Source organism: Marmota marmota, unplaced genomic scaffold (genome assembly GCF_001458135.2).
Source record: "Marmota marmota marmota unplaced genomic scaffold, marMar, whole genome shotgun sequence".
In the NCBI taxonomy this organism is placed as follows: Eukaryota; Metazoa; Chordata; class Mammalia; order Rodentia; family Sciuridae; genus Marmota; species Marmota marmota.
Window position 1 is genome coordinate 35,266,872 of NW_025999932.1, and position 19,355 is coordinate 35,286,226.

The following is a 19,355-nucleotide window of genomic DNA, read 5'->3' on the forward strand; positions in this document are numbered from 1 at the left end:
TATGTTTAGGTTAGGTGCTATGATGGTATGAGGGTTAGTATGTCTTGGCTACTTTAGAAGATTGCTCTACTGAAGGGGGATACAAACAGGCGATTGGATCAGGGTGTTGGTAGTAGCTAGGTATTTAGGAGCCCTATAGACAGCATCGAAACATTCACCTATTTGCATTTAGACAATTACACGTAATGGAGGACGTAATGCTTGGGATGAGAGTTGGGGGGTAGGGGAAGGAAGGTGCTCTCAAAAAGAAAGAAGGAGAGAGGGATAGATAGATTAGAGGAGAATGAAAAGAACAATAAAACTTGAAACGGGAAAGAAAGAAAGAAGGAAAAGGGGAGAAAGGAACAGAGAGAGAAGAAGAAAAAAAAATTGAAGTCTTAGAGATCCATTTTCTTCTCTTCCAGTAGGCGGAGCTGTGCCCTCCGAGCCGAGCTTCTGCCCTCTACGTGTCTATAGGAAGCCCTGTAAGGCGGCTCCTGGGAGTCTCTCAGTCCTGTTAGTCCAGAGCTGTTTCACTTCTCCGGCCCCTCCCCCCCTTACTCCTGCCAGCCAGCCAGCCAGGTCCTGTTCACCGGAGGCGGTTCCCCAAAGATCTGGTTACACTTGCAGCCCCACTGCGTGTCCTATTTCCCGAACGACTGAGCGCTCTCTCCGTCATTCATCTAAGCCCCAGTGCTGTGGTGCGGTGATCTGGGGACCAACAGTTTTAATTTTTCCGGACCCCTTTGGTGGGCATGCCCCCGGATACTGGCGGCTAAGACCTTGGGTGTTGCAGCTGGTGTTAAGGGGAGTTGGGGATTGGGAATCCCCTCTGCTTCCCTACAGACACGCCCCCCAGGGAGATTCCCGCGGTTTCCTGGCTGCTTGTATCTGGATGGGGTTGGAGTCACACACCTGCTAAAGTGGATTCTGCTGGGAAGGAATTCCGTCAGCCAAACTCCGGTGACATCACCTCTCTGCTATGGCGGGCCCCAGGCTCCTTGTCAGAGTGTCCGAAGGGAGGGGTGGGACTGGTCTGTCTCTGGTTGGTTTCAGCTCCCAGTTCGCTACTTCATGAAGGCCTGGCTAGAGACCTCTTCCTAGAGTCCCTACGCTGCACCTGCTGGGCCGCGCCTCTGGGTCTAGCCGCCCAGTCGCGGGGGGCCGCCGGCAGGCGGTCGCTGGCGGGCGGGCGGTCCCGAGTTGAGTCGTGCGGTCCCGAGTTGAGTTGTGCGGGCAGTGGCTGGCGAGTCCGGACCTCTGCGCTGCGTGGCGGAGATTCACTCGTCTGGGGCAGACTGTCACTTCCCAAAATCCTACCAATTGCCGGCCGGTCTCTCTTCAGTGGAATTTCGCCAGGAACCTCTCAGCAGGCGTATCGATGCGTTTCTCTGACCTGTTACTGAGGAGGTATTGAAAGCGCTGCTTCCCCGCCCGCCACCATGTTGGATCTCCCCTGTGAACTTTTTTACAATTTTTGTTTGATTACATGATTTTATTTTTGCAGAGCTGGGGACTGAACCTAGGGCCTCACACATCCTAAGCAAGTACTTCACTGAGTACACCCCAGCCTCACTTTTCATCGTCATTGAGCACCATGAATCATCAGATATGGGAAATAAAACAATTACCAAGCAGTAATGATGAAAAGAAACCCATACTTAGATTCTTCACACTTTAAATTATAAAGGAATGAAGACAAAGGGAAAATCTTCTGTAAATCATATACCTCAGGATGATAATAAGTGGGAGCTGTCAAATTTATGGATCCCTCCTTACTTAAGGATCCATGTCAAATTTGTGGTCTCTGATTTCAGTGGAGTCCTTTGCGATGCCTCACAATCCCTTGCCTGGTCAGTGTCCTTCCCTGTGGCACAGCTAGTGTGCACGCCCACTCCTGGACCATCCTGCTCTCATCCTGCGACAGTGCCTGATACAGACTTCACAAGACACTGTGTGGTTTGTAGGTGGAGTCACCAGTTTCCCAGCTCTGGAACTTCTCTGTATTCACACGAGTCCTGCTTCCCTTCTTTCCTGCTCATTGTCACCACCTTCTTGTCCCATTGCTTTCTCAGTCCATTGTACATTGGCCCCTGCTGCCTGGCACTGTTCTGGAATATGCTCTCAGAGGTGGTCTGTTACCATATCACCCAGGCAGGACATCATTTCTCAACCCTCATCTCCTCTGGCTTCCCCTTGGCTTCCTTACTCTTATTCTTGGCTTACCAGCTCTGTCTCCTTCACCTGCTGCTGAAATATTAGCATTCTTCAATGCTATTTTCTTGGTCTCCTATTCCTTCCCTTTCTAAAAACATTGGTGTTGCAGTCTTCCACACAATTTCAATTCCTGGTTCTGCTGACTACAGTCATGGGTCACTTACTGACGGGCAGCTCTGGGAAATACGTGCTGTTGGGCGATTTCATCTTTGTGCAAACATGATGAAGTGCAGTTACACAACCCTGGGGTGAAGGTCAGTGAAGGTCACTTGAAGTTACTTTACCTGGCCCCTTGATGCCATCAAGAGATGCAGTAAACAAGAGATATATAAGGCTACTGACAGGGTTACACAGCACACTGTGTTAAACTTTCTTTTAAAAGCAGGGGAACACATTAAATGATATATGATAAAAAGTATAGTAAATTCATAACCCAGTAGCGTAATTACTTGTCAGTATCAAGTATTAACAAGATTATTATATCATTATATCACATATATAGCTTTATATCATCATTATTAAGTATATGTGTCGCACTTTTTGCAGTAAGTATATACACCAGCCTCACCACAGACACGTGAGTAACGTGATGTGAGTCATCCCGAGGCCATAGGAATTTCTCAGGTCCACTCTCTCGTGGGATCACTGTTGCACATGCCGTCCATCATTGACAGAGACGTTGTGTAGTGAGTGACTGTGGTGCCTCTGAATGAGCTACATTCCCATGTCCTTTTAAAAATCTTTATTTTGGGATGGGGGTATTGCTAAGTGCTGAGGCTGGCCTTGAACTTTCGATCCTTCTGCCTCAGCCTCTTAGTCACTGGATTTATAGGTGTGTGCCACCATGCCGGGCATGCTCTTTATATCCTATGATGGCCTTTTTATATAAAATTCTTAGCCTAGTGTCATAAAATGATGCTGAAACCCCGTGCATGTTTTTCAACCTCTCCCAAGCCCCAACTTCTTATCTATAATTTGATAAGAATGTCTACCTTAAGCTATTAGTATTTAAATGAAATGTAGTGTGTGATAATTCCCAAGGTCAGGGACTGGCATATGTGTACCAGGAACTAATATGTGGCAGAAGTTTTGTGTTGTTTCTTTCTCTTCCTCTCCTCTTCATCATAGTTGTGGTAGATACTAATAGATACAGTAATGGTTACTGAATGCAAATCCACCAGAGGACTAGTTCTCCCGATGTTGATTGGTAGTCACCCTTACGGAATCCAAACTGATACAATAAGTAATTTATTACCTGGGCGAAATGCAACTTTCATATTACTCAATTTGGAGTAGGCAATGAAAAGGGAAACTAGTTTTTTTTTTCTTAATCTTTATTTTTATTTATTTTTATGTGGTGCTGAGGATCGAACCCAGGGCCTTGCATGTGCTGGGCAAGCGTTCTACTGCTGAGCCACAACCTCAGCCCTGGGAAACTAGTTTTCATATTAGTGCTTTCATAACACAATGTTGATTTGTTTTATTTTACTATTTATTATTTCAGAAATTTTGAAGAGTCTGAAGATGAGTTGAGAAACGAAGTAGTAGAATCCCTAGAAAAACTCACTACTCCCAAAGAAGTAAAAAGGGAAGAGGTTTCCAGTTCCTTTAAGGATGTTGAAAAACCAGGAGAAAGAGAAAGGATTAGCATGCTGAAATCTGAAGAATTAAATGAAGGTTTGGAGGCTGTTTCTAGTCCCATTTAATGACCGAATTTGTATTATTGATGAAGACAAAGGAACATCAACAGCCAGTCAAAATATACAAGTGTGATTATTGTACTTTTTCTTTCTTTTTTCTTTTTTGTGCTGTTGGGGACTGATGGCCTTTGTCTTAAATAGTAAATTAGCATCTATTTACTGTAGTATCTGTTTGGGTGCAAATAAAAAATATTCATTTATTTGTTAAAGAGTTTTCCAGTTATCCCAAGCACTTACTTTTATTTAAATTTAGATAATAGAACTTTGTATTAATTAATACCTTTACTTTAAAATTTCTATTAAGAAATATTTAAGATAATGTATGTGCTAGGCAGAATAATGCAGCTCAACACCCTCCTCTAGAAGACGTCACTCACGTCCTTGTCTCTGGAATTTGTGAATATGTTGTTACCTGGCAAAGGGAAATTGAGGTGGCAGAGGGAATTAAATTCTAACGTAATTCTTACTACGTTGGTCTTCTCTCAGTGAACAAGAGGAAAAATACATGTTATATTAATTATATACTAAATAACTTTTATTGAGTTTTTAGTAGTTTTAAGTGTATAGGTTATAAACTTCAAGTGTGTGCTCTCACTACTGAGCTACATTCCCAAACCCTTTTAAAAATTTTGAGACAGGTCTTGCTAAATTGAGGCTGGCCTCAAACTTGTGATCCACTGGTCTCAGCCTCCCGAGCACTGGGATTACAGGTGTGTGCCACTGTGCTTGGCATGGTCTTTACATCTCACAATGATCTTTTTTGTATAAAATTCTTAGCCCTAGTACATACATGTTTCTTGAATGAATAAATAACTGCTAATACATTTCTTGTTAAAACTGTAAACTCTTTGAGACAGGAAACTGGAAATTGTATCATATTAATTCCAGTGTTGAACATGTTCCTAGAATTAGATATTTGTTAATTTAAATACTAGATATACATCTGCTGAAGAATGGACAAGATGGCTAGGGATTTTTAGAATTCCATCTGAAATATCTGCTCTATACTAAAATAAAATGGTGCATTGGTTCATATATTTTTGGACCAAGAAAGAAAAGATGAGGAAGAGTTTTTCAGATTATTTCTAAGATCTGTTTAGTATTTGCATTTGTCTATTTTTCACTAAATGTGGGGAATGCAAGTATCAGGAGTCACCCACCTGGGATATGTCCAGTGTTTAGTTCCTGGTGATATTTGAGGGACTGTTCTTTCAACTCTGTACAGTTTCATTCTACTTTTTAGGGAGGTGCTTAGTATGTGTACATCATGAAGCTGAAATTAAAAAGTTCTCAACATTATGTTTATTTCAAACTGGGTAACAAGTGGTCCTGAGAGATTGGAGCATCATTAATTCTACAGCTCTGCTAGTGGTTACCATACATGTTTATTTACTTTCAAGACATGTCTAGTTCAGATATAGTAAATCTGCGAGAGTCTGCATGTAACCCCAATTTTGAATGGAATGTGAAAGCATCAGAAGCAAAATGATTCCTAAAAATCCAAAGACCAAGTCAATGAAAGGCAGAAGAAAGAAAAAAGTTTAAGAATAAGCATATCAGTGTGTATATATATACACACACTGCAAGTATTCATTGGGGTAAATACATATTATTGGCAAGGGTTTTCAACCTGTTTCAGCCCCTAATTCACCTTACCATTTAAACACATTCCCTACATTGTGATGGACTTTGCTATTGATTTTAGGCTTGGCTCCAGCTACTGAATAGAAACTGTTTGATCAGACCTGTATCTGCTTGTTTTAGAACACATTAGGAAAATCAGCTTTTGTTAGCTATGTATGATAGTCACCAAATCAATTATCCTTTAAATGGTGCCAACAAGTACATAAACCCTGCAACTTCCCTTCTCTTTTTTAGAAAATTTGTTCTTTTTATGTATGACAGCAGAGTGTATTTTTACGTATATACATACATGGAGTATAACTTCCCATTCTTGTGGTTGTATGTGATGTAGAGTTTCACTGGTCATATACTCAAAAATGAACACAGGAAAAGTTAAGTCCAATTCATTCTACTGTTTTTCTTATTCCCATCCCTTCATTCTAATGTCTAATCCAATAAACTTCTATACCCCTACCCAATGCCTTAGCATCCACACAAAAGAGAGAACATCTGGCCTTTGGTTTTTTTGGGACTGGCTTATTTCACTGAACATGACAGTCTCCAATTTCATCCATTTACATGAAGATGCCATAATTTCATTCTTCTTTACCGCTGAGTAATACTCCATTGTGTGTATATATACCACATTTTCTTTATCCAGTCATGTCTCTAGGTCCTGCGACCTCTCTTCTAAGTGCCTTGTAACTTTTCACATGTAGTCCATGTGAGCACAGATCACCAAGATATTGGAACTGATGCTAATCCATTTTTCTAAGATGGGAAAAGAGAGTTAGCAGAGGAGCAATGGAGAGGAGGGGTAAATTACAGAGACCAATTAGCTTCTAGACACCTGTATAGCTTGTAGTTATGCAACAGAAGTAACTTTTCTTTCATACTCATTGACATGGCACAGACACACTATTTCAGTCTTGGAGTTTAGGGTACATTTACATAATTAAACATAAATATTATGAAAGCAATGATAAACATACTGGACTTTATCTCATAATTTTGCCTGTAAGATTGCCCTGTAAAATACCCTGGAAATTATTAAAGTATATGAGGGCTAGGTGTATAGCTCAGTGGTAAAGTGTGTGCTTAGCATACACCAGGGCTTGGGTTAAATCCCCAGCACCAAAACCAAACTAACCAAACAAAAAACCCCTCAAGTGTATGAAGCTCTGCAGTTTTTTGGTATGTCTGAAATATTTATTAAAAACAAAGTCTAGCCAGGCGCAGTGGTGCACGCCTGTAGTTCCAGCAGCTCAGAAGGCTGAGGCTGGAGGACTGCAAGTTCAAGGCCAGGCACAGCAACTTAGCAAGACTCTCAGCAACTTAGTAACAGGGCTAGGGATGTAGCTCAGTGGTGGTAAAGTGCTGGGTTCAATCCCCAGTACAAAAAAAAAAAAAAAGGAATTTCTTGGAGTGTGGAACAATACTAATTAAATTGGGAGACTACATGAAAGATATAAAAGGCACTGTATTGGGAAAAATACCTGAGAGTGTGAAAAATCACTGCTTTAAGTTATATTTAGATATAAGTACATTTTGCATCTATTAATCTAAATCATAATTAAGTACAAAGACTATGAAACATATACTCTATAATGCACAGCCGGAAATAGGAATGTAAATCCCCACTGCTGTGGATTTAAAACAGCATGTTTGGGCCACTCAGAAGGAAAGTCTTAGAAGAATTAATATCACCCAGAAGTTCCCCAGACAGACATACCATTTGGATACTTCATAGTAAGTCACTCAGAAAACAAACAACAACAAAAAACCCAACATATACTATATCACATTAGAAAAACTGAAAATGAACATATATGCAAATAATTATTTTTTTATGTTTATGATACATAAAAGTCATTTTGAAGGTTAAAAATGTTTAAGGAATTCCAGAATCTTCTTTTCCTTCACTCCAACCTCTACTTATGCTCTGTTTATTTCAATTTATCTTTAGTCCCATAATTTTGATGGATAGGCTGAGGAATAGCAAAAATCTTACCTCAAAGACTAATTATAAGGTAAGCATTGGGTTCAAAGTCGGAACACCAGGATATTACTGATGCTGTCATTAAACAGCTTTGTGACACTGAAGAAGTCTATTAGGTTTTTTAGATTTAAATTGTTCTTGTCTATGAAGTTGAAAATAGGAGAAAGCTGGACTGAAGAATTTGCGGAATTTCCCAACTACAATTTCCATTCTTTGTAAACTAAATCACCTTCACCACAAAAGTTCTGTTGGTGCGTGGCATCTAGGACAGTTTTATTGCTTTTTAATCTACAACAAAGATGGGCTGCAGATGAATCAACATAACCCCAGTAAAAAATAAGTGGATAGATGAATAGTTGAGACTGCAAAGGAATAATATACCTCTTTCAAATGATTCGAACATAAATGTAAAAAGACTGTAAAGGGAAGGTCAACTCAGTGAACTAGAAGGAATTACATATGCAGAAAATGCCAATAGTTGTAGGTCTTTATAGCTATAGTTGCACACTTATTTGCTTTTCCATGCTAGTTATTCAGGACAGAAGTCAAATTAAATTTATATTAATTCCTAGCTACCAGCGTAGAAACCAAGGATCTATATACAATTATAATGCACTACTAAAAGACAAGATTATAAAATATATTTACTATAGGTTCTTGCCTTTAAAGTAACTTTTATAATTTTCAAAGAAGTTTCATTCCCTCTCAGTGGCACTACCTCTAAAAGGTAATCTAAAAGGTAGTGAGGACAGGTATTAACAAACCCAGATTATAGATTAAAAATCTGAGACTCAGAAAGATTAAGGTGCAGCTTTAGTAGGAGGAGGCCATACACTGTAAATGATGATGAATTTACATTTCATCATGATGAAGCTGGCCCAGATATGACAACTGCTACTCCAGTCCTGTTTTCAAAATGCCACTTTCAATGCATGATGCTGATCATAGACACTCTGTCAACAGCTCTGTGCATTACACCATCATGACTAGACAAACAACTTATCTTTATATTCTCTTGAATGAATCAGGGCTGACTTTTAGCTTAAGATGTGGAGCTGCTGAGATGAGGAGACACCCAGAGATATATGCTATCACAGCACTAAACAAAAAGCACCTTTCACAAAAACCTAGTTATGGAAAATACTGGTAGTAGTAACTTGATCCCCACATGCTTCCACATACACCGGAATCTCTTGACTTTATATACTTTGGGAACATGATTAGATAAGCCTGCTTCAAGTTTCTTTTGATACTAGGGATTGGACCCAGGGATGCTTAACTACTGAGCCACATCCCCAGCCCCCTTTTTTTGGAGACAGGGTCTAAGTTGCCTGGGGCTTGCTAAGTTGTTGAGGCTGGCCTTAAACTTAGGATTCTCCTGCTTTAGCCTCCCAAGTCACTTGGATTACAGGTATGTACCACCATGTGCACCTATTTTTTCTTTTATGAAAATCACTAGATGAATTTAAAAGGGTCATGCATGATTTGCTTAGAATTTAAATGTACCAGAATTTTGGGGATGTGGGAATGTACCTTGGTAGACCACTTGCCCTATGTTTAATTCCCAGCATTAAATGTTTTTCTTTCCTGTTTGCTAACTTGAAAAATTGAATTTAAAAGATATAGATTACACCTGAATTAAATATTATTTAACTCTTTTCTTTTAGATCTGTATTTTTCAGTATTTGCAACCAAATACTAATCTCAAATTTTTATAAAAAGCTATATAAGATTACCTTTCCATTTCGGTAATTTTGTCTTTTTCATTGAAATAAATACTGTGTCTATATATACATTGCTGAGAACACTGCTCAGGCTGACTTTATTACAACAGGGAGTGAGTTTAGAAAAATATTTACTTATGAAGGTATTTATGTTATTTTTTGGTGCTAGAGACTGAAACTAGAGTCTTGTATATACTATGCTCTATCACTGAGCTACATCCCTAGTCCAACCATTTTATATAAAGTATCTTTAATTTATACAGACGTGGCACTATTTAAATAGCTTCTCCACAGATGATAGGAATGTCACTTCAAACTCCTGATCAGAAAATCTCCTTATGGATTCACGAGCATTTTTTCTGATTTGGAGTCTCCTTTCAGCAGACAGGGAAAGAATATGAGCCATGGTTTCAGCATAGCCTTCTTCACTCTCAGCCAGAAATCCAGTTATATCTCCTTCATGAGGGACGACAATGTCAAGCTTTGGGCCCCCTGAATTGTGTGCGAGTATAATTGTGCCAGCTGCCATACACTCCACAACTCCTGAGGAGGGAAAAAAACCACACATTCTTTTAGGTTGGTTGGTTGGTTTTGCAGTACTCAGCATAGAACCCAGGACCTCACACATACTAGGCAAACACTCTACCACGGAGCTACATCTCCAGTCCTTTTTTTTTTAAATATTTTTTTTTAGTTGTAGATGGACCCAATCCCTTTATTTTTATTTATTTATTTATTTTTATGTGGTGCTAAGGATTGAACCCAGTGCCTCAAAAATGCCAGGGGAGTGTTCTACCACTGAGCCACAACCCCAGGCCATCCCTAGTCCTTTTTATTTTGAGACAGGGGTTTTGCCAAGTTGCCCAGGTTGGTCTTGAACTTATGATCCTCCTGCCTCAGCCTCCTGAGTAGCTGCCATGCTACTCAGCCATCTTTTAAGTTTTAGAGTGTGTTTGTAAGAACAATGATGAGTGGAAACCTTCAGAAATTTTAAGAGACTCAATGACAAATTTAATTAAATGTCTATATGTCTATAAATTTGATCATTTAACTGCCATGGTGCAAAATAAAATAATTTAACCAGACACGGTTATGCACACCTGTAATTCTAGTGGCTTGGGAAGTTGAGCCAGGAGGATTGTGAGTTCAAAGCCAGCCTCAGCAACTTAGCGAGGCCCTCAGCAACTCAGCAAGACCCTGTCTCTAAATAAAATACAAAAAGAGCTGGGGACATGGCTCAGTGGTTAAGCGCTCCTGGGTTCCATCCCTGGTACCAAAAAAAGAGAAAAAAAATTTTAAAATTTTTTAGTTCTTAAAGCTTCACAATAATGCTGCTTCATTCTTAAAACAGGTAAGTAGTTAGAAATCTATAAAAATATTCTATAAAAAGTAAGTATACTGCACAAGACAATGTCTAAATAATGTTAGCAAGATGGTAGAATATTAGCAGGTATCAGAAAGATAAAAGGAGTGAAAAGATATCAAAAGCAAAAGTTTAAGAGTTCAAATTGCATTACTAGCAGAAAATAGAAAAATGTAAACTACCTCAGTGATGTGTACTGCTGCCAGTGCTCATGTTAATGCCTGAATTTCTGGTGTATTTGATACTACTGTGCCTAAGAGCAGTTTTGAATGAAACAGAAGCTGTGGTTAGTGTTTACCAAATGATACAGGTGAGGGTATAAAGTACCCCAGGCAGCTGTTTTTTAGCTATATTCTTGGAGAGAAGCCCTTCAGAAAATGATTTAAGTGATCACTCCTGAAGGATGGCACAGAGCTGGTATCATCCCAGGTGCACAGGAAAGAAGCTCAGTCGTTCTAACTGCTTCTTCTACAGCTGTGAAGTCCCTGCAGAACGGCATTCAGCACCTCATAGGTTGTTGAAGGGCAGCAAACTTCCTTTCACCCTTTCTCATAGACCTAAATCTAATCAATTCACCTCTTTCCCTTCATGATCTTCCACCTCTTCCTCTTTTTCTTTGTACTGGGGAGTAAATCCAAACCCAGGGTACTTTTCAATGAACTTCATTCCCAGAACATTTTTTTAGTTTTTGAGACTGGGTCTCATTAAGTTGTTTAGGACCTTGCTAAGTTGCTGTGCCTCACTCACGGGAATTACAGGCATACATTATCATATCTGGCTCTCCTGGTCCTTCTCTATGAGCATTTAAGTTAGTTGGAAATCATAAAAACAGGATGGTAGCTGCATGTGTTAAATAAGGGCGGAAGCAGAGTCAGGAATGAGCACCTGGGTCTCAGGGAAGGCACACAAAGTTTTCTTGATACACATTTTCCCTAATTATTGATCTCTTTCACCTTCCTTCACAGATAAACTGAAGTGTGGTCTGCATGAACTCCACTTGCTCACCTTTAACTAATGCTCAACTTAGCACAATATGGCTTTTGCTTCCCCTTCTCCCCTGAAACTAGTCTGTCCCAGGTGCACAATGACTTTCTTACCTTTCCCAGCATCTAGGCAGCATGGGACTCTGTTGCCCTTTCCCTTCTTCCTGAAACACTGTCTTCCATGGGCTCCAAAGCACTGCACTCTGCCTGTTTCCCCCAACTCATATTCTCCTTTTTGCTGGCCCCTCTTCTGCCCACTCCTTAACTGCTCCTGTTCACAGCACTTGGCTGAGAGGCTCTTCTTGCACACTTTACCCACATCTGCAAGGCTTCAATAACCACCTGGATAAGGATGACCCCTCACTCCACACTTCCACACAGGTCTCGCGTCGCCTTCAGGCCCATATCTACAATGACCTACAGGGTACAAGGACTTACATGTCCCATAGCTGACTCAAACCCCACCCACTGGAGACTTGGCTTACCAAGTGCCCTGCTCCTGGGTTCCCTGCAGGGAAAGCCAACACCATCCCCACAGCTGCCCAAGCCCAGGAAGTCATTTGAGTCTGCCTGCTCCCTCATTTAACATATTCAGCTAACCACCCAGTCCAGTACTCCCTCAGAATCTCTCTCAAGTAGGCTTGCCTACCAAATTCAGATGGCCAGACCCGCTGCCTGGGTTGCTGTAGTAGCCCAGCTCAGCTTCCTGCTCGCCCTCATCCTTCCCACACTCCCCACACTGCAGCCATAGTGGGCTTTAAGAAACAGAAGCTTTTAAATGCGGTACTTGAAATGCTTCCATTCTGGGCTGGGGAGCTTGTGGTAGAGTACTGACCTAGCATATGAGGCCTTAAGTCCCATCCCCAGTACTGCCTCCTCCCCACAAAATATTCTTCAATCCTTTCCCAATGGTTTGACCTGGCCCAGATTACCTCTGCTCTCCTGCCGGGTCCCCTTCACGCTGGGCTAGGTTGGACTCTTAGTCCCTTGAATGTGCCTGGTGATGCTCCTGCTGTCATTCTTGTTGCAGTGTTGCTGCCTTTGCTGGATATGCTCCCCTTTGGGCTGCGCAACTTCTAATTATTGTCCAGGCCCCAGCTTGGGTGTCACAGCACTTTTTTTTGGCTACCATTCTCTGCTCCTATGAGTATGTTAGGTGTTTTTTGGTAATATTCTTAGCACCCACCAGAGTATACCTGGCACAGATTATAAGTGAAAGGAAGCACAGGAAGCCAGACCCTGTGAATAAGGTTATGTCAACAAGTTCCTGCTGAATTTCTCAGTTTAGTATTGTGCTACTAACTAGGGATTTAAAACAATGCGTAAAAAATTAAATCATGATTTTGGTATAAGAAACTTCACTTGCATGTTGTCCTATTTTTCCCTTAACAGTTTTGTGAGGTACAAGGTAGGCACTTGAAAAAAATATGCTAAACCAAATTAGGCACAAAGCAGTACTTGGTCTTACACTCAAGTGGTGTGCTTAACATGAAGTCAGCATAGAGATAGCAATCTGTGCTAGAATAAACAAGAAACAATAAAGGACAAGGAGATTTAAATGGAATACTTAGGATGGGATATGGCAGCAAATGAGGAGAGGCCATTTCAATAATGAGTGTAGAATCAATAAAAGACACAAAGAATTACTATGAGAATCCATCTGGAAACAGAGGGTCTAAGGTTTTGATGTACAACAGAATTACCAGGCAGCTATATTGAAATACCTGTCCAGAGGGCCCTGTCCAGTTTCTAATTTGGTTGTTAACAGGATTAGGGTAGGGTCTAGAAGTCTGTAGGTAGGTGAGTTTAGATGGGGAAAGAAAAGAGCAGTAGCTATCTGGGTGAGAATCCAGGCCCTACCACTTCCTGTGTGACTGAATTTAGCAGTTTCTAAGCCTCTGCACCTGGGTTTCCTCATCTGTAAACAGGAATAATAATAATACCTATCAAATAGGGTTCTGGAGAAGATTAAACTAGATCATACTTCTAAAAACCTCAACACAGTTACCTGCATAGTAAGTGGCACCAAATAAGTTGTTTAAAAGACAAACTTACCAATTCCAAAATGCTCATTCCACATAGTATGCAGACCAATTGTTGCTCCAGACAAATAATTCTTTAACTCATCAAATGGAATGTTTATTTTAAATTCCACATGTTCTTGAACTCCTAAATCCTCAGACAGTCTTCTCAGTTGGTTTACTCTAAGTTCATCATCTTTGTTACGACAACCTCCAATGAGGACAAGTTTAAGTGAAAAAGGTGACTCAGCTACTTTCTTATCCAGCAATTTTGCAAAAGCTTTGATTTGCAAAGGATGGTTTTTTTCAGGCCTGAATTGGCCAATGGAAACCAATATATGTCCTGGGGTCATTTTTTTCTCATGTAAGGGAATATCCAGAAATGTCTGCACATCGCAAGGCGGATAAACAATATTAGTGCAATTCCCAACCTTCCACAGTGAGAGAATATGGTTTAGTGTCCAAGAAGAATTGACCATGACTACATCACTGCAAGAACCAACAAGTCCATAAATAAAAGCAAACAAATAGTAGTAGATCAGCTTTACTTTGCTGAGAAAAGGATTCTTGGTAATGAAGGTTGCATTATTAAATCCAACATTTTGATTCTTCACTACAGAGAGCATATCAGTGCTGATAGTGGGATAATGAACATAGCTTCCAACTCGGCAACCCCCTATATACTTAAACAGAGGGAGTGTGAAGGCATAGCCCATTGAATCAATGTAAACATCAGGAACACACTGCATCAGAGCTTCCCAGCCAAGAAAAATGGATCCTAGACTTTGGCCAAGCAGTGTGAAGTGAGGATACTGTGAATCTTCCACAAGGTAGCGTTTCTTTAAGAAAACAAATTGCACTGGGCAAGTTAACCTGATGTTAAATCTTCTGAAAGCACCTTCTAGTATCTGTTGACCACTGACATTAACATCACCAGTATAAACAACATATACTGCTTTAGGATACCTAGAATAGAATATAATTGTTAAGAATGTCATTTATTTAGGTTCAAATCAAGCAAAAAGTTTTCTTATAATCTTAAGCTTATTTTGATACTAAAAAATGCTTTCCACTTTTTTTCATTCATTGCATTTGAACTGCTGACTATACCCTTTCCTGAGTTGTCTACTGCCCAAAGACTAAAATGCTGGTTCTTCAAATAAGAACATGTGCTATGGTTTGAATATTTGCGTCCCCTCCAAATTCATGTGTTGAAAATGACTCCTCGATATAGTGATATTAAGAGGAAGGGGCTGCTGGGGATGGAACTCAGTGGTAGAGTTACTCAAGGATTCTGAATTAACAAAATTCACAACTTATATTGTTTCATCAAAGATACTTTTTTTTTTTCTCTCTCTCTGGTGCTGGCATGTACAAGGTTCAGGGTTTGATACCCAGTACTGCTACCTCCCCAAAAAGGAGGGGGCCTCATAATGAGATTAATACCTTTATTTCTCCATTTATTGGTGCTGGGTATTAACCCAGAGTCTTGTGCATGCTAAGCACACACTTTACTTCCACCCTCAAGTGCCTTTTTTTTGGTTGTTAAATAATTTTTAGTTGTAAATGGACCTTTATTTTATTTATGTATATATGGTGCTGAGAATTGAACCCAGGCCCTCACACATGCTAGGCAAGTACTCTACACCTGAGCCACAACTCCAGCCCTCCAAGGGCCTTTTTAAAGAAGGCCTAAAGGAACCCATTTTCCATTCTGCCACATGAGGATGCAGCAAGAAGCAGCCATCTATGAGGCAGAGTGAGCTCTCCATAGACACTAGAGCTATTGGTGCTTTGATCCTGGACTTCCCAGCTCCCAGAACTGTGAGCAATATATTTCTGTTCTTTATAAATTACTCAGTCTAAAATATTTGCATGCAGCTGCCCAATTAGACTAAGACACTCTGTCTTCCAGCTCTTTGCTCTTTCTTCTATTAAGGGTTTAATGAGAAATTTCTATTTTTTAAGGAAATATTAAAACATTTTATTTTAACAGAGTAAGGGTATAGCTCAGAGGTAGAGTACTTGTCTATTATGTGTGATGCCCTGAGTTCAATCCCCGACAGTGCAAATAAAATACAACAACTCATTTTGACAACATTCTCAATATAAAAATAGTAGTGAAATATTAATAAAATACTCATAAACATAATTTAAAATTTAAAAAAACATGTCCTCATATAGGATCAAAGTGTTTCTGGGAAATGCAAACATGTTTTTAAAGCTAGGTACATTTTTGTGTACTAAGGATTGAACTCAGGGGTGCCTTACCACTGAGCTACATTCCTGCCCTTTTTATTTTTTATTTTGAGACAGGGTCTCACTAGACTGCTTAGGGTCTCAAACTTGTGATCCTTTTGCCTCAGTCTCCCAAATTGCTGGGATTACAGGCATATGCCATTGTTCCTGGCTTAGATTTTTTTTTGAGACAAGGTCTACATTGTCCAGGCCAGCCTCCAACTTCTGGGCTCAAGCAATCTTCCCACTTCAGCCTCTACAGTAGCTGGGACCATAGGCATGTTGGGGGCACTGGTTTAAAATTCAACAGGACTGTATGAAGCAAGTGAGCAAATGAGAGAAAAATTCTCTTATTAAAGAACAGTTTAAAAAAGAGATTCCTGGCTGTGAATAAGATACAGGAGAAAGGAATTTCTGAGTAATATTTTTTTCTAGAAATGGCAACAATATAGAAAATTTGCTAAACATGATGAATACTTACTTTTTCTGCAGGGTTCTCAAGGCACACCATAGAACTCTTTCCCCTCCTCCACCAGCATTGCAGTATGGATGAAAAAATGCAATCACTGTTGGATTTTTCCCATTTTTGCTGGCTGACACTGACTTTTTCTTTCTCTGTAGCAGTAATCTGAGTCCCCAAAGGACAGTAACCAAACATATACATAAAGCTCCACATACAATTAGCCCAGGGAAGAATAATGAATAAAACAACCTGAAATAAGAAGGAAAAGGTGAAAATTCATCTGATGCCCATATTTTTAAAAAAAATTTTACATATTACTTTATGTATTGGTAGCAAAGAAAATTTTTGTAGTTTGCAAGCCTGCTAACAAAATACTTGAAATACTTTTATGGTGCTGGAGATTCAACCTAGGATCTCAGACATTCTACCCAAGACCTAACCCTCCTACTTTTTTGTTTTTTGAAAATTCTAGGCAGGCAAAGAGGCCTGCATCTGGGGTCCCACCTTACTCAAGAGGCTGAGGTAGGAGGATTATTTGAACCCAGGATTCAGTGGATCTTTTACTTCTCCATTTTGTAGCATTGTGACTTGGTAGTTTATCCGTCCGTCTTTCAAGTAAAAATGGTCTCCCATAAAGTGTCTAATTCAGCATGCAGCTCAGATGATTATGTAACAAACTGATTTTCCTTGAGATAGCCACCATATAGCAGTACAGAAGTGCTTTATGTGTCCCCCCCACCCCCCATTTTGTTATATACAATATTAAAGATATATGTATTCAAGGGTTATGATTTAACAAAATTCATAACTTTTACTATTTAAAGATTTTTTTTTTCTTTTTCTTTGGTACTAGTATTTAACCCAAGGGCACTTTTCCACAGAGTTGGATCCCAGACTTTTTTCTAACTTTTTATTTTGAGACAGGGTCTTGCTAAATTGCTTAAGGCCTTACCAAATTGCTGGCCTCAAACCTGTAATCCTCCTGCTTCAGCCTCTTGAGTTCCTGGGATTACAGGCATGTGCCATGGCTCTCAGTTCATCACTGATATTCCTAATTAAAACTGGGTTTTGCAAGTGCTAAAAAACACAAGGACTAACTACTACAGTTTGGCATTCACTGCCTTGATTTGTACTAGGGCAGTTTTACTCACTTACTTTTGTACCATCAGTATAAATGTCAACATACTGAAAAAAGCAATTGCTATTTTAACATTATTACAAAAACAATTTTGACCTTGAAGACTTACTGAAAGAATCTTGAATCTGTATGGATCTATGAACCACACTTTGAACTACCACCTTAAATGATTAAATGTTAAATAATGACAAATCTTACTTGCCACTTTAAGAATATATGAGTTGGAATGTATGAGTTCACAAAAGCAACTCTATATAGGACAGTCTGCTTCCCTAAGAAGAGCTTTCAAAAGGCTGTTTTACTTATAATGTAAACGACTCAGAGAATCTAAAGATTTTTTTTTTATGACAATTCCTTCAAATGGTTCAGTTTTACATACAGGTCTTTCAAATTGAACCATTTAACTTAAATCAGATTCAGAATCATACTAATAATTAAAATTAAGCCAGTCCTTTGAGTATGTTAGTTTCAAAGATACACTTACAGTTTCTATAAATAAATTTATTAAACACCATACAGTACTTGCACATTAGAATTATTCATTTTAGGATTTACATATAATTAAAATATGTAGTACTAAATAATGTTTGCCCATATTTAGACAAAAGGCTTAAAAAAAGGTGGCTGTAATCAATAGTGAGTCACTCATTTAGCAGACATTTATAAGGCAGGTAGGTAACATGAAAGTTCTGAGAATATACTTTCCCATTCAGAATGTTTTAAATAATTACAGAACTTGAAGTAGGACAAAAATGAAGAAGAAATACCAGAGTTTTGTTGAGAATATGCACATACTGCTATTCAGGTATATATTGTGTTAATTATAAATATTCAACCTGGCTAGGTAGTAGCATACAGTAGGTCTTCAGTTTAATCAGTGCAGAGTAAGGCATTTACTATATCACAATATCATAACAAAGGTGGAGAAAAGTGTTTTCTCACCAAAATATTAAGAGTGTTTATCACCAGATGGTAGCATTCCTTTACTTTTCTATTTCCTAACTTTTCTTTGGGAGAAACGATAATGTGTATTATAATAAGGGTAATATTTTCATATAAGTATTTTTACAACAGACACACTAAATCAACGGATGGCAAAGCGTCCCTGGGTTCAATTCTCAGTACCAAAATTGGGGGGAGACAGAAACGGAGTGGAGGGAAATTGATTTCTTTAACTAAGAGAGAAACATGATAGATTGGAAAATCACTCACGGCTCAATCATAAGGGAAAATTAGTAATGCACATATAAGTACCATGACAGAGTTATTGGACTGCGAAAAGAAAGAAAAAGTTGAAACAGGGAAGGAATGCCCCTCAGCCACAAGGACACAGGCGAAAAAACTGCGGTAAACTGAGTCTTTAGACTCAGTCTGCTCCAACCTGAGAGACCCCACAGGGAGGGGAAAACCGCTCACTGGCCTGAGAAAATACCCTAAGTCCTAGGAAATTAGCCTACATCCATGACACGGGTGGCCCTTCTCCCGCAAACGTTAGCGGCACTGGATAGCCAAGTGTCACCACCCGACAAGTAGCCCTTCGAGCCCACAGCACCCGCTCCTCACCTCAACAACTCGCACAAGCACCAACCCCCTTTGGAGGCCGCCATCTTCGGCCGACCCCCGAACTCAGGAAGCGCTTGGCCGTTCCTCTTCCCTATTGGCTACTGAGGAACCTTGAGGCGCTCCTCTGGCCCTCGCGGGCCAATTGTGCATTGCAATTGGCTACCGGTAGCAGCTTCCCACGGCCTTTTAGCCAATAGAATGGCCGAGGAGTAAACGAGATTTTGGCGTGGCGCAAACGGGTCCGGCCCCCATGGGCGGCACCGTAGTGGGAGGTGGGCTGTGGGGGCGTGGCCTTTGACGGACAGCCGGCGCTCAGGTTCTCGGCCCCTCCCCCACTGGAAGCC

General features: G+C 40.0%; 2 protein-coding genes across 6 annotated transcripts in view; one reads left to right on the forward strand and one right to left on the reverse strand.

Moving 5' to 3' along the window:
- The window catches only part of Nek5 (NIMA related kinase 5), a 64,262-nt gene extending 60,157 nt beyond the window's left edge, over nt 1-4,105 (forward strand). For all 3 annotated transcript variants that reach the window (XM_048800891.1, XM_048800889.1, XM_048800890.1), the window contains one exon: nt 3,701-4,105. In XM_048800891.1, the coding sequence (XP_048656848.1) occupies nt 3,701-3,902 (202 nt within the window). In that variant the 3' untranslated portion in view covers nt 3,903-4,105. The remainder of the gene's footprint in view (nt 1-3,700) is intronic.
- A 1,070-nt stretch (nt 4,106-5,175) lies between these two features.
- Alg11 (ALG11 alpha-1,2-mannosyltransferase) lies at nt 5,176-19,152 on the reverse strand. Of its 3 annotated transcripts, XM_015484252.2 has the most exons (5): nt 19,012-19,152; nt 16,329-16,559; nt 13,644-14,575; nt 9,508-9,785; nt 5,176-6,290 (listed from the first exon to the last, which is right to left on the reverse strand). In XM_015484252.2, exons 1-4 carry the CDS (start codon nt 19,053-19,055, stop codon nt 9,514-9,516), a joined length of 1,479 nt encoding a protein of 492 aa, XP_015339738.1. In that variant the 5' UTR covers nt 19,056-19,152; the 3' UTR covers nt 5,176-6,290; nt 9,508-9,513. The 3 variants fall into 3 exon arrangements, with proteins under 3 accessions (XP_015339738.1, XP_048656850.1, XP_015339737.1); XM_048800893.1 differs by lacking the exon at nt 9,508-9,785; XM_015484251.2 differs by having other exon boundaries at nt 5,176-9,785.
- Nucleotides 19,153-19,355: the final 203 nt, after the last annotated feature.